This window comes from Mesoplodon bidens, assembly GCF_964165515.1.
Source record: "Mesoplodon bidens genome assembly, chromosome: 1".
Lineage (NCBI taxonomy): Eukaryota > Metazoa > Chordata > Mammalia > Artiodactyla > Ziphiidae > Mesoplodon > Mesoplodon bidens.
This window is the reverse complement of record NC_138176.1, coordinates 205,407,232-205,427,869: the sequence shown is the minus strand read 5'-3', so window position 1 is coordinate 205,427,869 and position 20,638 is coordinate 205,407,232. Positions and strand designations below refer to the sequence as shown.

The window sequence follows — 20,638 nt, the reverse complement described above, 5'->3', positions numbered from 1 at the left end:
TAAAGGGGAGAGGTTCTCAGTTGGTAGAAGAGATTTAAGGAAACTGTGCTTGGCTCTAGGGCCTAGTAATGGGCACAGAAGTGGTCTCTTCAGGAGCTTCCCTGGTGGCGCAGTGGTTGAGAGTCCGCCTGCCATTGCAGGGGACATGGGTTCGTGCCCCAGTCGGGGAAGATCCCACATGCCACGGAGCGGCTAGGCCCGTGAGCCATGGCCGCTGAGCCTGCGCATCCAGAGACTGTGCTCCGCAACGGGAGAGGCCACAACAGTGAGAGGCCCGCATACCACAAAAAATAAAAATAAAAAAGTGGTCTCTTCAGAGGTCTCTTTCTGGGCGACTCTCCTGCAGTTCCCTTATTGAGAGGGGATGGGTATCCTTCGCCTCCATCTCCTGGGTTTTCTTGTCCCTCCAAATAGTTTACAAAAAACTTTGTGGTCTCCCTGACCAGCTCTGAGAGTTCAAGATGCTACTGCTTTCACGGTTGGCCAACCCATCTTCACTCTCCAGATTTTCTGGGCGGATGTCAGAGTCTAGTCTGTGTTCTGCTTCAGTTTTCTCAGGCATAAAACAGCATCTGTCTTTTGTGTTTCCAATTGCAGAAAACACATTTGAAACTCTGAATGAGTCTCTTGAAGACCCTTCACTAGACTTGGGATTAGAAAGTTACTCCTCTCAACTCCAACTTCTCCTAAAGCTGTGGAGGAGACTCAAATTTAGGCCACAGCTCTCTCCACAGAAATCTCTCCATTTAACTCCTCTGACAGCCCTCTCTACTGTTGAATTGATCAAAATCACAAAACAGGTATCGTTTCTTTTGAAAACCTGCATGGGAAGAGGGCTGTTTCATATTCATAATAGTGTCCTGATATTTACCATGTTTATGCCCCAGTTTCTTTTTTAAATGAAAATTATGTTTATCAGAAGTCACAACTTATTAAAAAAGCATCCCACCAACTGGAAAAGAGATCTGCAATGCACATAGCAATTCAAGTTTGGAAATCTGAATATACAAAGAACTTCTCCAAGTAAATATAAAAGAAAGACAAATCCCCCAGTAAAGAAATGGACAAGAGATACAGATAGGCAATTTCTGGAACAGGAAACACAAATGTCTGATAAGCACTTGCAAAGATGCTCAAGATCACTAGAAAGAAGTCAATGTAAGTCAAAACCACAATGAGATGCTGGTTTACACCCATAAGGTTGGCGAAAGTATAAAACTTTACGAGGCTAAGTGTGGACAAAGGTGAGGACAATGAAGACCCCTGGAGAATGGTTTAGTACTGTCTGTTGAAGTGAAAAATGTATGTGCCTTACAACTCTGCCATCCATTTGCAGCTGCAGGAGCCCATGAATGTTCATAGCAGAACTGTTTGTAAAAGTAAACATTGCAAGCCATGTACACATCCATTCACAGGAAATTGGATAAACACATTTTGATACATTTATATAATGGAATATTATACAGCAACAAAAAGAACTAAACTAGAGCTGTAAGTTAAACATTTACCAGAACACTGTTGGGTAGTAGTTGTGCCTCCTGGATCCCTATGGCTTCTGTGGGGGAAAAAGGAGCTAACTGTCCATGACTAGACCCAGGACAAGAACTAGGACCTCTGTGGGGATGACCTAGGGAGGTAGATATAAGCTGAAAATGAAGAGGAGTTTCCCAACAGGCAAGGCTGGACAAGTACAGAAGAAGCTGCCCTCCAAGGGCAGGTCACTGGAGGTATGTGAGCAGGGGTTGGGTAACTGTTTCATGGGCAGTGTACCAATCACTGAAAATCAGTAAGTAGTGTAAGGGCGGGGTGGGATTAAGCTGGCCTTTAAAACACCTCTTCCACACCCAGAGGCCCTGTGGTTCTGTGATTCAGTGAGTTTGCAAGGCAAGGTCAAAGAGGATAGGACTGAACTACTAACCAAACTCTGACACATCCATGTGATGAAACACTGCTCACTAATAAATGGGTATGGACCATGGCACATGCAACAATATGGATAAACCTCAAAAACATGCTGAGTGAAAGATGCCTTGCACAAGAGGACACAAACTATATGATTCCATTTATGTCATGCCTCAGTTTCTGACTTTTTTTTTTTAATGGGAGAGTTTTAAGACACCAAGTCATTGATGGTAAATAAAGGATACAGGTCAAATATAGGAGGAAATTTATTGTTAAGAATCATAAGAATTTACATAAGGTCCTACATGAAATTTACCTACATTTATATGCATTTTCAGTGAGACTCAATGGTGACAATTCAAGAAGGAATTTTGTGCAAAATGCATTTTCGTATGTTTCCCACTTACATAATTCCATTGATAATACCCAATATAAATTAAAAGAATATCAGAACTCCCCCTTGACTAAATTATTACTCATTCAAAATAACATGCTAGGATTATCACAATAATATATTATCTTATCATAATTACAGTGAGTAGTTTCTTCTTTCTCCTTGGTAAGGGCTTGGTATTATAAGTTTTAGTTTAATAACTATAATTTGCCTAGGTTCTGAAAAATATATTGACTGAGTTCACTTTTCACATTTCATCATCTCCAACGGCTGCACCCTAGTCCAAGCTACTGTCAGCAACCACCTAAATGATCTCACTGTAGACACTCAACCTGTCCCCCATTTAGAGGTGTGCTGGTAAATAGTTAACAACGAGTACTCTGGGAGAGGGAAAAGCGCTGATTTATAGCATCTGCCAATTACTGTGGTGTAAATATGCTCACCATGGCTGAGTGAAAGCTTCCAATATGAGACCACTGAATCTGGAGTTGGAAACCATTTGGTTCTCCCGAGACAGCTCCATCATACCAATGCCCCCACCACACCCAATTTGCTCTTTATAAGGAACCAGAACAAAGTTTTCTAAAGAGAAATCTGATTGTGTTACCTGGGCCCTGCTTAAAAACATGTTTTGGGCTCTCTTTTACTCCCACCAGCTTTCATTTCTCCGTGCTCCCAGCCATCACAGGATATTGCAACAAGCCCTTCTCTCTGCTGCTAGGTTCCTCCTTTGCATTTTCACTTAGTTAACTAATATCCTCCATATCTTAGCTCAAGTGTCACTTCCTCAGGGAAGTTTTCCCTGATTCTGTTGGCCATGTTAAAGCCCCTTACTATAGGCCCTTATAACATGATATATGTATACCTCTATATTATAGCCATTGTCACTTCCACAATCTCGCATTGTTGCAATTAATCAATCAATGTGTGTCTTGACTTGACTACACTCTAAGTTTCATGAGAGACAGCACCTGCTTTTCAACTCAAAATGCCCAGCCCTGAGCACAGTGCCAAGAACAAAGCAAATACTCAAGAACTATCTACTTTTTATGGATTAAATTAATGAATACATGTCTATTTAAAAGGATAAATGAATATGTTCCCCTGAAATTTGTAAAAGAGAGTTGGAAACTAGCTGATAATAGAATTATTTGATGTGTCCAGTACAACTAGAGTTTGTGTAACAACTTTATAGCTGACATTAGAGAGTACTTAAACTTTTCCAATTTTAATACACATACATTATTCATTTATTATAAAACTAAATAAAAAGAGCTGATAGAACTTTAAACTTATATTCTTAAGCATCCTCTAAGAATAAAATAGGTTAGTTTTAGCCATTCTTAAAAAATAAGACATTCGGGCTTCCCTGGTGGCGCAGTGGTTGAGAGTCTGCCTGCCGATGCAGGGAACGCGGGTTCGTGCCCCGGTCTGGGAGGATCCCACATGCCGCGGAGCGGCTGGGCTCGTGAGCCATGGTCACTGGGCCTGCGCGTCCGGAGCCTGTGCTCCGTGGCGGGAGAGGCCACAACAGTGAGAGGCCCGCGTAAGGCAAAAAAAAAAAAAAAAGACATTCTAAACTAAATGATAGCATCCGTCACATTTCGGAAGCAGCTCCATGAACCTTCCTCAGGTCAACCACATGAATCACTACATGGAGGCCTTGAAACTTGGACTGAATGACAAAATGTTTAGGTGATGCTTCATTTCCATAAAATGAAACAATAGATCACATTATTAGGGAGTTCAGATCTCTCTCTATAAAATAAAATAAAAACACAGAAATGGACAAAGAAGTAACAGAATAATTTCTCTTTCCCTTTCACCTCTATATTTCCAAATTTACAATTGTCCATAAAATCCCTTCATTTCAGATATTGATCCATGGTATGTACAAACAGAGTGCATGCATTTCAAAAACATATTTCTACAAAAAGCACAAAATAAAATACATAACCAAGCGTGGAAGCAGTATTCTTTCATTCTCTTTAGATTTTGAATTGTATTTACATTTCATGAGGTGCTCATTTGCTCACATCTGTGATTTGAGAAATGTTTAGGTTTGAGTAACATGCTAAGTGTGACTGGATATATGGACATACATTTTTAATACTAGGATTTTTTTAATTTATAAAGCTTCATACTCAAAGCTTTGATCACAACATTCTATGCTTATGGTCAAATATTTGGAAATTGTATAATTTTTTTGGATCACAGGGATTTTTTCTATTTTTCCAGCAAATTTATCCTTTCCATGGTATTCTGAGCTACCTGTTAGACTAGACTGAAAAGTAAAGTAAAATCCGCACCTTCGTTTCCTGAATTAAGGGAAACTTTAGATATGAAAATGAGAGACAAGCTCTGGCTCTCTCCCACTATAAATTAGCTCAGAATGTAGCTTTCCTTCTAAAAGATTTAGGTATTTCCTCCCTATCATTTGCTATGCTGAAAAATTTATACTTCATCCCTAATAGGAATTCATAATTGCTATTTTTTTCTTATTACAATAAATATATCTAAAATTGATAAATACATGAGAATATTTAAAAATAAATTGGCGGGCTTCTCTGGTGGCGCAGTTGTTGAGAGTCCGCCTGCCGATGCAGGGGACACAGGTTCGTGCCCTGGTCCGGGAAGATCCCACATGCCGCAGAGCGGCTAGGCTTGTGAGCCATGGACGCTGAGCCTGCGTGCCCGGAGCCTGTGCTCCGCAACAGGAAAGGCCACAGCAGTGAGAGGCCCGCGTACCGCCAGAAAAAAAAAAAATAAATAAATAAATTGGCAAATATAGAATATTTATTAATCACCAGAATATGACTAAAAGTTGGTAAGATAATATAAGTATTTCAGTCATAAAATGTTTCTTACACTCTAAAATGATATATCAATACAATGGTATATTTAAGACCAATATTCTGGGTTTACTTTCATAAATTTATACTGATATATCAATAAACCTGACTTAACTTTAAACAATCATATGCCTGGCAAAAATCTACTCCTTACATCAGAGAAAAAGCATCTGTTGCTTTTATACTGTGATTTACCTTTTTAAGTTCATGTTTTACCTCTTCACCTAATTACAACAGCATCAAAATACATTATCTTACATATTCTTTTGTATGTACAATCTTATGTATTCTAAAGCCCATATACTAAGATTATTGCAGTTCCTCCTAGAAAGAGATTTGATGAGTTCTAAACTACATGGACTCTGTGAGTCCTATGTTTCAAAGACTCAATTGTTTATAAATTCATCATGTGAAGTGTGTAAAATTTGAGATAAAAATTTACTTCAAGAAGTAATTCCATCCTGAATTTAAAGGGAATATTAAGTATCCAAAGACAATGTCTCAACATATAGCATTCTAATATCTTAGTATTATATTGGAGGGTTATTAATTTTCCTAATGAGAAATCCAAAATACACAAAATGAATACTACATAGGGCTTTAGTAACTCCATCTATAAAAATGTGACATGTGGGCTTCCCTGGTGGCGCAGTGGTTGAGAGTCCGCCTGCCGATGCAGGGGACACGGGTTCGTGCCCCTATCCCGGAAGATCCCAAATGCCGCGCAGCGGCTGGGCCCGCGAGCCATGGCCGCGGAGCCTGTGTGTCCGGAGCCTGTGCTCCGCAACGGGAGAGGCCACAGCAGTGAGAGGCCCGCATACAGCAAAAAAAAAAAAAAAAAAAGTGACATGTTTATTTACCTAATATATATATGTTGTAAAAAATTACAAAAATTTTATATTCTTGCCTTCATATTTTGTTTTAGGCATTGCACTGTAAGATAAAGTAACTCCCACATTAAAAAGAAACAAACTATGGTTAAGAAAGCATCAAAAACTAGCCCAAGGCCTGAATTCCTAACCATCAAGTAATACTGCCTCTCAATAGCACAGCTGGATCAAATAATATGAAATAAAATTAAATAGGTGAGAAGTCATTTAAAACAAGAAATGAAGATACACATGATTGTATTTTAATGTAGTATTTCAAAGTCCATAGTTTCAACATAATAAAGAATTCTGACTTTTAACTAATGGTGCTAATATTACTACCTATATTGAGTGTCCATTGTTTTGACTTCCTAGCATCATACCTGCCTTCTTTTTGCAACATCACCCATATTTCGAGTGTGGACTCACCTTTTCCCTCTCATCTCCACCCCCTGCTCCAGAGTTTGTCAAGTAACCTGGTTCTGGCCAATCAATCATCGAATATTCCTAGATACAGTGATTGCTTCAGCATAGTCATGTCAAACAAGCTAAGCTGGTCAAAGCCAATGACACTCAAATATGGGGTTCTTTTTGTTTTGATTAAAGGGAAAGAGAAACCATTTCTTTCCACTGGATTTGTTGAAAAGATAAAAACCCATCTCAGTACCTGCTAAAGGCAGTAATGTCACTAGAGGAACCTCTCTGAAAATGGAAACTACAGATCAGAAAGCAGAGCAAAGAGATGCAGATGGAGAAAATGACCCTCCTTGACATTGTCTGAGTACCAGACTCAACCACACTTGAGGAAATTTCTACCTCTATACTTTCAATTACATGAGCCAGTAACAACCATCACCCTTGATTTTTCTGAAGTCAATTTACATCGGGGCTTCTCTCATTAGCAAACAAGAGTTTTGAATTAATCACCACATCTGAATTGTGTTCTTGCCATATAGTCATACCTATCATTTAAATCTCAAAACAGCAGTGTGAGGTATGGAGGGCATATGTAATCTCCATTTGATAGATGACCACTATTTGAATGGCTTTATTAAGATCTCATTGAATATACATGTTAGAAAAAGTTTTAAAACATAAGAAGTGTATGCCTTCCTGGTCAACTCAAATGGTAAGAAAAATATAACAGAGACGTTAATCAAGTAATCAATAACTAATTGAATGTGAGATGTGAGGAAAAAACATATCAAGATTTTAAGAAAAGAAAAATAATGGTCGCTTTACATAAATATGGAAATCAGAAGGAATGAAAAGCTTGAGGCGGCTAGAAGGGTCATCAATTTGGTTTAAACATACTTAGTAAAAGATTCTGGTAGGACACCTAGTTAGACAAGCCCGGTCAAGAACTTTATATATTAGACTTACATTAAGAAGAGCCTTCAGGAGAAGACTATATATCTGTAAATCATCAGTAATGTTGGTAGTTGAAGCTATGGAAGGGGCAACATAAATAACACTTTTATGGATTTTTAGATTTCAGGTCCTTTAACAAAATCACTTCACATAACACTAACAATGATCCTGTAAAGATGGTGATATCACCCCATTTTTTCTGACAGACGTAGAAAACAAAAGACAAAGAGTTTAAGTAAAATGTCTCCAATTTCCACCTAATATGTAGAAAAGTTAAGATTTTAACCAATATCTCTCTGACTCAGAAAAACAAAAATAACAAAACCTATAGAAATGAACGAATGATCCTATAAAGGGAGAGTGTTTAAATGAGAAAGTAGATTCAGAGAATACAGAGGAGTATCAGAGTGAATGTACAGTAACAGGAAGAAAAAGAACAGCCAGTTAACAAATGCTGTCTACTTCAATCTATACCTCAGAATAAAGAAGAATGAATATTTATGAAGTATCTAAGACTGGAAAAAAGACATTTTATGTAAACAAATAATACTATTCGCCAGTTTTGAATAGAGTCACTGAAAGATAATTAAGAGAATTTAAGATCCAATTTACAAATATAAACATACATACATTGCAAAAAATACATTTGAGTTTTCTAATATAATTCAATTGGCACATATGAGAAGTAATTTTCTTCCTAGTAGACAAAAAAGGCTTTTGGAACTGAAAAATTAGACTATATTAAGAGTAGTTGAATTGTTTTCACTTTTAGCTTGTATTAAAACTGAATTACAATCATTACTTTCTGAATTGGTTAGTATTTCTTTCCTCTATGATGAGAATATTAATACTATCTTCATGCCATCAAATATACACATTGCTCTATTTGACTTTGACATTACCGAATGTAACATTAAGGGATTTTTCTAATTGATTTTCACAAAGAGTATCGGACACTATCATGTTCCAGGAAACTCAGTCTTAGCAGCTTATCCAGTAGAAAGACATCAAGAAACAAGTATGATACAGTTAATCTAATGGGGGAAAATAGTAGGTTCTACAAGGTAACTCCTACTGAAGCCAGCAATCCTTGGCAACACCATACATCTCCTAGTCTCCTACCCAAGACCTTAAAGCATGGCACTATTTTGACTGGAAAATCATCAGTAGGTTTTCTCTTTTAATTTACTTAATATATAACTAGAAATAATCCTAGCTTATTTGATATGTTAAGTCCATGTACCTTACATTTGCTATTATGAATTTAATTATTTGGCCATTATAAGAAAAAATCTATTATTTATTCAATATAAGATCAAATTTAAATTTAAATGAAGCTTGATCTGTTTAAATGGAAAAAATATGGAAACATTAAATAGTATAAAGTTAAAAATAACTTTCATTCCTTATAAAGTACAAACCAACTTAAGGCTAAGAAATTTATATTTAAAAGTGATCATATTTTAGACCATTAAAGACTACAACTATAAAATAAGGAATCCAAGAACAGTACATTCATAATCACAGTGTTAAGGAAATGAAGTGCTTCAGTCTACTTACTCACATCACTGAGATGAGGTAACAAAATGAAACTTGAAAGGCATATAGTTCAAACACACAAAGTCAGAAGACAGAAGTTATTCATTGAGGCATTATTAGGATAAGTTGATTTTTTAAAATGTGCAAAATTTATTTCTGTTCTCTCAATATACTAATATTAATACATTCATTATAAAGCACAATTTTTGAGTGATCAAATTCTGATCAGTTATCTAACTAGTAAGTTTTACAAAACTCTGAAAAATCAAATGAACTACTTACTGTTTCGAAGGCTCAGGAAATTTTAGTTCTTCTCTTTTCTTCATCTCTATTGTTGGGTCCATAGGAGTGAGAACTACAGCAGCACATGAGACCACAGAGTGGTATGAATCCTCCCGGCAAACTGTTTTATTAGAAATAATAATTGTAAATGTCACAATTATTTCTTGACTGTTCTCTTTTTCTCTTCTTTATTTTCAGTCAAATGAAAGATAATTCAACTAAAACATTAATTGCCATTAAATTATCTTTATCATTTTCTGTTCTGTCTTTCCACTCACTAGCTGTATGACCTTTGGCACCTTTTGTTTTCTTTTTTTTAAGCCACACAGTGGAAAAGGTGTTGCCCACACTTTATAATCCTTCATTTAAAAAAAACTTTTCAGGGCTTCCCTGGTGGCGCAGTGGTTGAGAGTCCGCCTGCTGATGCAGGGGACACAGATTTGTGCCCCGGTCCAGGAAGATCCCACATGCCACGGAGTGGCTGGGCCCGTGAACCATGGCCATTGAGCCTGCACATACGGGGCCTGTGCTCCGCAACGGGAGAGGCCACAACAGTGAGAGGCCCGCATACCGCAAAACAAACAAACAAAAACAAACAAAAAAACTTTTCATTGAAGAATAAGAAGTGCACTAACTACGACACAGTTAATCTCCACAAATCACTACACAAATAAGAGATGTTCATCATGACCAGTGACACACACATTGCTTCTTTCAAAGTCTGTGAAGGATTGGTTGCTATGCATCTGTTACTCAGTTTTAGCAAAGACATCAAAGTGTATAGCTGCATTGCTTCCTTCTCTCCCAGTGTTAAACCCCCAAGTGACATTTTTAAAAAAATTGATAATCTAATGAAGGAATTTGCCAAAAGAAATGAAAGTGCAGCAAAGAAATAAAAACTGATAGTACTGTGATATTTGAATTGATTATAAATGAAAGACAAATAATCACTGACCTAAGTACTCATTTCAAGAACCATGACTGGGACAACAATGTAGAAAGAGGCAAATACTAAAGATGACAGCACACATTAGTGAAAGACAGTACAAAAAATACAATAGGACCATGCAAGTCACCGAGAAGTGTGGGCCCATATCTCAAAGAGAAAGAGGTGTAATAAATGATCCCAACGTTCTTCAATTTTCCCCTAAAAGTATCTGCCGAATTATTAATCTGCTTAGCATGAGGGTCTCAGACAAAATAAATAACCACTAAAAGCAGAGCTGAATTTAAAACAATCTTGTGGCATTCAAGAGGCAAAGATTACTGCGCAGTATGTGTCAAAGAGGTGGAGCAGTGGTTTCCTCATCACCTCTCCAATGCCATCAAACAGATTTTTTTAAAATTAATTTTCTCTACTTATTCTTGGCATGAGCTTTGAGTCTATAACAAACAAATCCTTCATAGCTGGGAGAAGAAAACTCTATTATATTTTAAATTTCCAGTGTTGCCTTAAACACTGCTAATGATGAAACAGACTAAGAATAAGAATTACTGATTCATTTCTCAGGGACAGCATTCACTTATTCAGTAAATATTGAGTGAACTAACTGGTATGTTCCAAGAAATATGCTTAATGGTAGGATTCTCCTGTGGACAAGAAAGAAATGTCTTCCCTTCCCCCAAGTTTTAATGAAGTTTTAATTTCTTCTAGAGATATTTCTCAAATAATAGGGCAAAAAACTTCTGACCAGATGAAAACATTTACCTAGATCTCTATGAGGGAAAATAGAGTTAAGTCTTTTTTTTTTTTTTAAAGGAAAAGAGACAATGAGCAGGGAAAATGCTCTAAGTAAACAATATTTTTTTTCAAAAATACCGATCGTTTGTTTACTTGAGGTAATATGAGTATTAATACTTAATTTTTATGATGCAGAGGTTGAAACAATTGACATTGAATTCAAAGGTACTGCAGTTAAAAAAAATCAATGACTAAGTCAATAAGAAAATAAGCCCCTTTAATATTTACATGATGAAAGTGACAATTAATGGACCTGTCTAAAGGTGGATGGTTGGGAGCTCCATGTAAATGACTTAAGTTTTATATTAAGCTGAAATTAAATCACACTCAAGTTTTAATATGTTTAAATTGCATTTATCACAAAATACAAGAATTAGTGTAATAAGTGTAAGTTAGGCAAATAAGTAATAGAGAATTTATAACTTCAAAAGAAATGAATGGTATAATAAAAGGGAAGTACAGATTTTTCAAAACAAAGAATATGCCTAGGCTGTCCTTTCTGAGGCAGAAACAAAAAAAAGAAATAAAAGAAACCTTAGCAATATGTCACTGAGAAGAGAAAGGATTTCTGAGGGTCAAAAGAGTAATGGGTATTCATGTGATCACTATATTCTGATATATCAAAAGTTGTTCTTCCAAACCATGGTCCACATTTAAAAAGTAAATCATAACCTTATATCACAGTGGCCATGATGTGAACTACTCTGTAGAGTAATTTGGTTATCATAGGAGTTGTTGAATATTATGATCATATTTTACCATGCCATGAATGCATAGATTACTTTGGAAAAATCATAGGAATATTACTAACTAAAGGGGAAAACACTGTATTTGCCATTAAAAGAAACCTTTATGATACAGATTAAAAGAAAATTTCAAGTTTGAAAAAGACCTCCAAAGTTAGTGGATTTTAAACATCTGCTTTTTAGGAAAAGATCATAAACTTTTGTTGCCCTAGAGCCTTTTAAAAAAGGACATGGATGTCAGTGAGAAAGGAGACAGTCTATATATCAAAGTGATATTTATTTAATCTCCCTGATAAAACGCCTTACAAATTTCTATTTAAGCAGAGAGAAATTTAAATATTTCTGATACAAATACTGAATTATTGCTAGAATCTGAAAGGAAATTACACTAGAAGATCAATGAAAGTAAAATGCAAATCATAATTGTTAGCCAACATAAGTCTCTACCTTACCATTTCGCTAATAAGGCAATGAGTCCATTTTTTTTTTAATACATTTATTTATTTATTTATTTTTGGCTGTGTCGGGTCTTCATTTCTGTGCGAGGGCTTTCTCTAGTTGTGGCGAGCAGGGGCCATTCTTCATCGCGGTGCGTGGGCCTCTCACTCTCGTGGCCTCTCGTTGTGGAGCACAGGCTCCAAACGCGCAGGCTCAGTAGTTGTGGCTCACGGGCCTAGTTGCTCCATGGCATGTCGGATCTTCCCAAACCAGGGTTTGAACCCATGTCCCCTGCATTGGCAGGCAGATTCTCAACCACTGCGCCACCAGGGAAGCCCCAATGAGTATATTTTTAAACATGTTAGAGATACAAGAAGAAAACAATACACAATTTTTATGGAATAGTATTGCTCATGTTTTTTCACATTTGTAGGATTAAGTAGACAAATTTTTACAAAAAGTATTGGAGTAAGATAAGTTAATATGGTTTGCTAATTATGTTGAACTTTATGAAATAAGGCCAATTTTTCTCATAATTGAGAAAAATTGCTTATATACTATGCCATTTTAAAGGTAAACATATAAAAATTACTACAGGAGTTAAAGTTTGGGTTATTCAACAGCAGGTGATTTCATTTTCTTCTTTATAGTCTTTAGTGTTTTCCAAATTTCCTACAGTGATCTTTTCTTACTTTTATAAACAGGAACATCTTTTCTTACTTTTATAAACAGGCGTTAAAATAGTCATGAGAACAGAGTAGATGAACAGAGGTGTGAAACACTGATTTTGGCCTCAAAACAGTATAACTTCTTGAAACTCCTTCAGGAAAACTATTTTTCTAATTTAGCCAGATTAAATTTAATCTCATTTTCTGAATATTTTCTCCTTCTTCCTCCTTCTCCCCCCACAAAAGATCACTTTTTCAGAAGACATTGTAAATGACTAGACTAGTTGATCATTCTAAAACTATTAAAAGGGCAATACTTATTTCATAGATTCCCCTCAAATCCATCTATTACCATACAACCAGGGGCTATTGATTTGGGATTGAATCATGGTGGCATGCTTAGGGACTGCCAAAATTGTAGGAACCCTGGCTTGAGGCAAGGATGATTTCTGTACTTTCCAAATTACGTCAAGTATAAACGGTTCACCATTCATAAGATTTAACTCTTATGATGGGAAAAATTGGCTTTAGGAGAAAGCAGAAAATGAAACAAACAGGAACTCCCAACTTTTAATTACTCACATTATTTAACTGTACTTATAAAGTTAGCTTTAAAAATGAAAACTTTATTAACTTCTAAATTTTAAAAAGGAAGAGCAGATAATTATTTCATAATGTAACTTAAAAAGCATGAGCCAGTGTCAAGGCACTGCATATTCAAGTAGGTTTCCAGCATCCATGAGTTGAAAAAAATCAATACATTTTCCACTATCACTTCCAACCAAAGATGGAAATAATATTTTGAGGCACTAACCTACAAATTTATATGCTAAATTAACTCCTCTGTGAAAAGAATGATTCCAACATGATAAACTGACAATTGACTGAGATTATACAAGTAGGGTTTTAAAATGAAGGAAAATGCTTCAGAGTCACAAGAATGACTTATCCTAAGTTTTTGTTCTAAGCACTGCTCTCACTTATTTCTAGGTAGAGTATATGAACACTAAAAATGATCAAACCTACTGGACCCCTAAGTCCAAAATCTATAAAGCTTGGGACAGAGTAGAAATCATTTCTAGGTTTAACACTGAGTAGTCTGACTTTGCCATGTAACCTTTTATTATACCACAAAGAATATGCCATTACATGAAATGACTCTCCATTATTACAAAATGTTTCTTTCACACTCATAATAAACTGAGATGCAAAACCTGAACATTGAAATTTTAAGTTGCTCTTTCTCTCCAGTTTTATATATCAAAACTATTTCATTTAATTACTGAACTTCTATCTTCATTTGGTCTTTTAATTTATAAAATCAATTTTAAAGCACCAAAAAGCAATATATTTTAATAAATGTTCACAAAAATGCCAAAGATTTATTAGGAGAGGCATGTTTCTCTTTCATGCAAAATTAAAACATTCAAATTACTGAAGGTTCCTAGAGCGCAGTTAACTTATAAGTATCACTTATAAGTATTATACATTTGAAGTCCCGACTCCAACTCATCAGAATAGTTCACTATCAATGAGCAAATTGTAAGCTTAAAAGAAAAGAATTTCCTTTATGACTTGGAAGTGTTCACTTTTCTATTTTTTCCAAATATCCAGGATCCATGTATTTACCACATAACAACCCACCAGTAAAGCTTAACTCACCGAAAGGCTAACATTAGTTTAACGAATGCTTAAAGAACATTATGTGGGACTTCCCCGGTAGCTCAGTGGTTAAGAATCCATCTGCCAATGCAGGGCACACGGGCTCGAGCCCTGGTCTGGGAAGATCCCATATGCCACAGAGCAACTAAGCCCGTGCACCACAACTACTGAGCCTGTGCTCTAGAGCCCACGAGCCACAGCTACTGCGCCCACGTGCCACAACTACGGAAGTCCGCACGCCTGGAGCCCGTGCTCCGCAACAAAAGAAGCCACTGCAATGCGAAGCCCGTGCACCGCAACGAAGAGTAGCCCCTACTCGCCTCACCTAGAGAAAGCCCGTGCACAGCAACAAAGACCCAACACAGCCAAAAATAAATACATAAATAAAATAAATTTTAAAAAATAAAAAAATTTAAAAAAGAACATTATGTGGTAGGCTTAGTTCTGTGTATTAACTGTGAATTTATGCTTAGAGTATTGTCTTTACCCCTCAGAAAAAGTCTGTACAGTAAGTACTATTATTATCCCCATTTGTACACTGTTCAAGATCACACAGCTAAGGAGGAGCAAAACCAGAATTCAATCAATTTGCCTCTAATCTCCATGATACTGACCATACTTCACGTTGATTCTCATTTAAATAAAATTCATCAAGTGTTCTGAAATAGAGTAAAGTTAATAGTTGACCGTTTTCAATCATGTTTCTATTCAATAATATTCTTACATCTGAATTCTTTAACCTAAGAAAACTGTATAATCATTAGGCAATTTGCATCAGAACATAATTTTGACTCATCATACAAATGCTCTAGGCTCCAAACTCTGCCCTTCCAAATGACCGACAACAATTGTTTTACTATTGCTCCACTGGAGAATGAGTGTCAAGTGTCAAGGTGAAACCCATCATTAGATACATTTATCTATGATAAAGAAAGACATATAATTTAGAAAAATTTATTTTTTTCAAAATTATTTGTAATCAGTTGCTGTTGATTTTTCTTGCCCAGCACGTTACAGGGCCTTGGGATACATGAATGAATTTAAATGACAAAAATACATGCTTTTGTGGAACACATATCTTCTAATGGAATAGATTCTCAAATCAAATGTACCTCTCTGTAGTTTTTTCTTAACAGTAAAATATGAATAATAATATCTTCTTAGGTTGTTCTGAGGATGAAATGAATTAATGCCTGTGAAGTGCTGAGGATAATGCTAGAGAAATGGTAAAGAGGTTTTAAAATGTTACCACATATTATTACTTATAGCTGACGACTTTTGATTTTTTTGATACATCAGACTCTAGTTATTCAATCAAACACTAATCTAGATGTTCTGTGAAGATGTTTTGTAGATATGATTACAGTCCATTACAGTTGACTTTAAGTAAGGGAGACTATGGTAGATAATCTGGGTGGGCCTTATGCAAATGGCAGTTGAAAAGCCTTAAGAACAATTGAGGCTTCTTGATGAAGTTTAAAATTCTGCCCATGTCAAAAATTCCAGCCTGCCCTTCCTGATGGTGTTCTCTCCAGGTTTTGCTTTTGCCCAGCCAGTGCCCACAATCACATAAGCCAGTCTACCAGTTCTGTTTCTCTGGTTGAGAAATACACCAGTCAACAAAGGCATTTTGGTATTACATTCGATTTTTGGTGAACCTCTAAATATTTTCTTTGAATTAACGTCCTTAACACAGTGCTTATAAAAGGCTCTTCTGATGAAATAATAATAGTCCAGAATTGAAAGAGAAATTGAAAATAAGCAGATAAAATGCAAGTCATTGCATCATGACTATGAATAAACACACATTCCGCAAAAGCAGGTCCACATATTCATTACATTAGTGGCATTCACTGAGCTATACCATGTCTATGCATTGTAATAGGTACTGGACTGATAAAGATAAAAGACAAAGTATTTGCCAAAGTGCAACGCAGTGTAGTCGGGAAATAATACCATATAGGAAGTGCTAACATAGAAGCCAGCCAGCTAAAGTAATCAGGAGGATTGTAATAGTAGTATTGCTGCTAACTTGTTCACTCCTTGGTACTTAGTTCTTACTTATACATAACTTATATATTATGGATATATAATACAAAGAAGCCCTCAATAAATATTTGTCCAGTGAATGAGAGATAAAGAAAAATGAAGTGAGGCATTAGAGAAAAGAAAAGATGCTAGCCAAGCACAGGAAAAAGAGCTAAAAAGCAATGAGATATGAGAAAATGTTATATATCTTGAAAAATTAAAATAATTCAATGTGGCAGGGGCCTAGACAAGAGCAAGAAGTTGCCGAACAGAGATGTAGATTATTGCCAATACCTTAAGGACCTTATAAGCATCTCTAAAATATTATTAATATCTGATTCTGAAGTTAATGAAGATGTGCTACCAATCATTTCAACATGATCAGCTTTAAATAGCCTGGGCAATATCTAAGTACAGGAACAAGATAGGGTGAGACCACTGACAATGCTACTGAAATAAATGAAGTGAGAAATGGTGAGGACTTCCAGTCACTGGAAGCAGCAGTGCCATGGAAAGGAGGGAAAAAATTAAGGCTGCAGAGTATTCAGAAATTTTAAACTTCTATTTCAAACACATAATCACAGTTTATATTTACTTGCTCCTTTATTAAAATGGAACACAATTCTCGGTATACTACAAAAAGGAAAATATAGTGAAAGCATGGATGGATGAGAAAAAAGAATTGGCAAAAGCCAGAGGAAAAGACTTTCAAATTAATTTAGAGGTAATTTAAATAATAATTAAAAATTTTAAAAATATCTTGTATAACTATATTGTGTAAGGATAATATCATTTTGGGATATTTTTAAAGATCTGAAAGAATTGCATAGAAATTGTTAATATCCTGAAGTAAAAACTGATTACAGAAAACATATATGCAGAAATAGACATGAAAATAACTATATCCTGGAAACTGGACAAAACTGTAAAATGTAAAAAGCAACATTAAATTTAGTCAGGCTTATCTCACATTATCCAGTAAATTCTGGTACTTTTGTTGTGGTGTACAATAGTAACCATTCACCTTGTAACACGTTTGGACAGTTATCAGATTTACTGTAAAATTTTGTTCCTTGAAATTTCATGTTTTTAACCAATCTAAACTCAATTTATTTCTTGCCTCAGCTTTTGAATAGCTATTTTCACAAATCTTTACATTGTGCAAATATTTTTTGGAATAAAATGGAAACCTCATGACTGATAGACAAAAATAGAACAATGTGAATTGTGAATTCAGTTTGTAAGGTTACCTATTTTATTATTATAACTCAAGCACTAATATGTTTGGGGCAGGCAAAAATGCATCCTTGACACATCAAATGCAAGTGGAAATAGCCAGTGACTTTCTTGAATGTTGATCATGAACAAGCATTTATAAACTCCTGCTGACTCCCTCTTCTCTCCTGACTGCAGAGTAAGAAATTTATGTATAGTGTAATTTTATTTTAATAAGCAGAAAAATATCATCTCATGGATGTTATAGGCTAAACAGTGTCCCACCCCCCAAATTCCTATTGGAGGTCCTAATCCCCAGTACCTCAGAATGTAACTGTATATGGAGAAAGGGTCTTTAAAGATGTAATTAAGTTAAAATGAAGTCATCAGGGTGGGCCCTAATCCACTATGACTTGTGTCCTTATAAGAAGAAGAGATTAGGACTCAGGCACACACAGAGGGATGATCAAGTGTAGACAGATAGAGAAGACGGCCATCTAAAAGTCAAGGAGAGAGGCTTCAGAAAAAAAATCAAACCTGTAGACACCTCAAACCAAAACTTCTAGCTTCAAGAACTGTGAGAAAATAAATTTCTGTTAAGCCACCCAGCCTGTGGTGCTCGGTTATGGCAGCACTACTAAACTAATACAATGGTCATTTTAGGAATAGGACTCGAGAATTACTTGTACTAATATTAATAATTAAATAAACCATAAATAAATAAAAGGATGTTCAGTCTGAAATCTCACCCAATGACTGGATCTACATTACTCCTACTACTATCCTCCCTCTTCCATTCCAAATTCTCTGACATGTCCATTCAGGCCATTCAGCTGATGCTTCAACAATTCTAATTTTGAGAAGTTATTACTTTGTCATTCTGGCTGCCTTCTTCCAAATGTGATCTAGATTGTTAGCTTACTGAAAAATATATTGTACAGAGTTTGTGTGTATGAACACATATGCATATATATTACATATATAAATATTTTATATAATACACATATTACATACATATACATTTTATACACATATATACATTTATACACATATATAATATAGAGAGCACTGAAAAGAATAAAGTCATAAACAACTATTACTGCTTTCTGATAACTTAGGTATTAAAAAAATTATCAGCATTCCTTCATCTGTACTGCCATCATTTAGAGTATAAAACCCTAGATTATGTATTCTCCAGGCTTCCACAGAAGGCTATATACAGGGACAATAGTAGCACTAGAGGTCTGTGAAGTCTGTCATCAATGTCACAGATTTCACATGTACTATTACAATGACATCATTATCTGTGACATGATTATGATGATAATGACATCATTTTCTGGTTTACTGCTTCTGATTAATTCAAGTGGAAGTTACATTGTTCATTAAACTTTCCCTATTCAACTTTGCAGGACTGTTAAAACACATTATGGTAGAATGTCTTTTCTAAAGATGGCCACATTAATATATATCCCATCCTGCTAGTTTTTGACATTCTACTTGAGTGGTGAGGTTTCAGTTCCTTCCCTTTGAACCTTTGTGACTGCTTTGACTAAAGGAATATGGTGGAAGTGATGCCCTGTGACTTTTAAGGCTAGGTCACAGATGGCACTGTGCCTTCTGTCTGGCTCTCTCTTGGGACACTGGCAGCTGGGACCCAGCTGCCATGTTGAAAGGAATCTAAGTCCACATGGATGTTCTGGCCCACGGTTGACAGGCACCACTGACCACTGAATGTGAGTGAAAGGGCATTTATTTTTGTTGAGGCCTTGAACGTCACACAGCAGAGGAAAAATCTTCCTGCTGCACCTTGTCTGAATTCCTGACCCCCCAAAATCATGAAATATGAATGACGTTTGGTGTTTTAAGCTATTAAGATTTAGAAAAATTTGTTACACAGCAATAAACAATACATTCATAAAGAGCACTTACATAACTAATGACAAATAGATTTTCATGCCCCTGGACAGGTTTTCATTAAAAGTGTTACCTCAGTGATACAGAAAAAATTCTTGACATAAGTGCCACAAAAACTTGTCCACATGTTAGTGTGTTTAAAATTTATAAGTGAAAATTACAAGGGACTAACTGATAGTTAAAATTCTCATTCAGCACTTGTCTATGACTCATTGCTATGGAAACAAAAAATATTAACAGCAATATATATATTTACATATATATTCAATTCACTTAGAGAAAAAAAAACGTCTGGTAAATGTGTTGAATTTCCCAGTTATCTCTCATTTCAAACTTCAAAAGGGCCTTGGAGCTATCCTTGGAGCAATTTCACTATCACAAGTACACACAAATAAGTATCTGCTCTACCAGTCTAAATAATTCTTTGTGAATTTTCCAGGCATAAGATGAAATCATAGTTGTTATCCATTCTGGGAAAATGTGAATGACAAGGCATATATCAATTAAATAATGCTTAACTTAAAATTTCTGTAATCTGATATCCTAGGCTCTAAAACACAGAAGAAAAATTTTTTAAGGGAGGGGGAAAAAGATGTTTGATATAGTAGAATATAAAAGCATTTAAAAGGCATTCCACATATGCAATAGTTAATTTCCTCAGAGGACAGACAGTTAAGCCAAAATGCATTTTACTACCATTCTTTCTAGTTAAGTATGTCAACATTATACATTGTTAAACATGTTCTACTGGGATTTGTCAAGGAAGCAAGAATAGAACCACTAAAAAATTAAACTATAATCTTTTAAAGGAAATATTTTAAAACTTATGGAAAAAGAAAATATTCTACTTAACTATATGTGAATAAAACTATGCTGAATATAATTTTCCTATAGGTGTTGCCATTACACAAAAAAATTCTAATTGTCCTGTGTGTCAGCGCTTACAATCACTTCATATTTCTTCTCCTATCAGCCCAATCAAAGTTGTTCCATCTTGGGAACTTTGTTAGTTAG

At 35.5% G+C, this 20,638-nt stretch overlaps 1 protein-coding gene across 4 annotated transcripts in view; it reads right to left on the bottom strand.

Annotated features, from left to right (window-relative positions):
- CCSER1 (coiled-coil serine rich protein 1) overlaps nt 1–20,638 on the bottom strand; it is a 1,188,125-nt gene that overhangs the window by 864,204 nt on the left and 303,283 nt on the right. For all 4 annotated transcript variants that reach the window (XM_081234941.1, XM_081234938.1, XM_081234939.1 and 1 more), the window contains exon 5: nt 9,210–9,330. In XM_081234941.1, the coding sequence (XP_081091067.1) occupies nt 9,210–9,330 (121 nt within the window). The remainder of the gene's footprint in view (nt 1–9,209; nt 9,331–20,638) is intronic.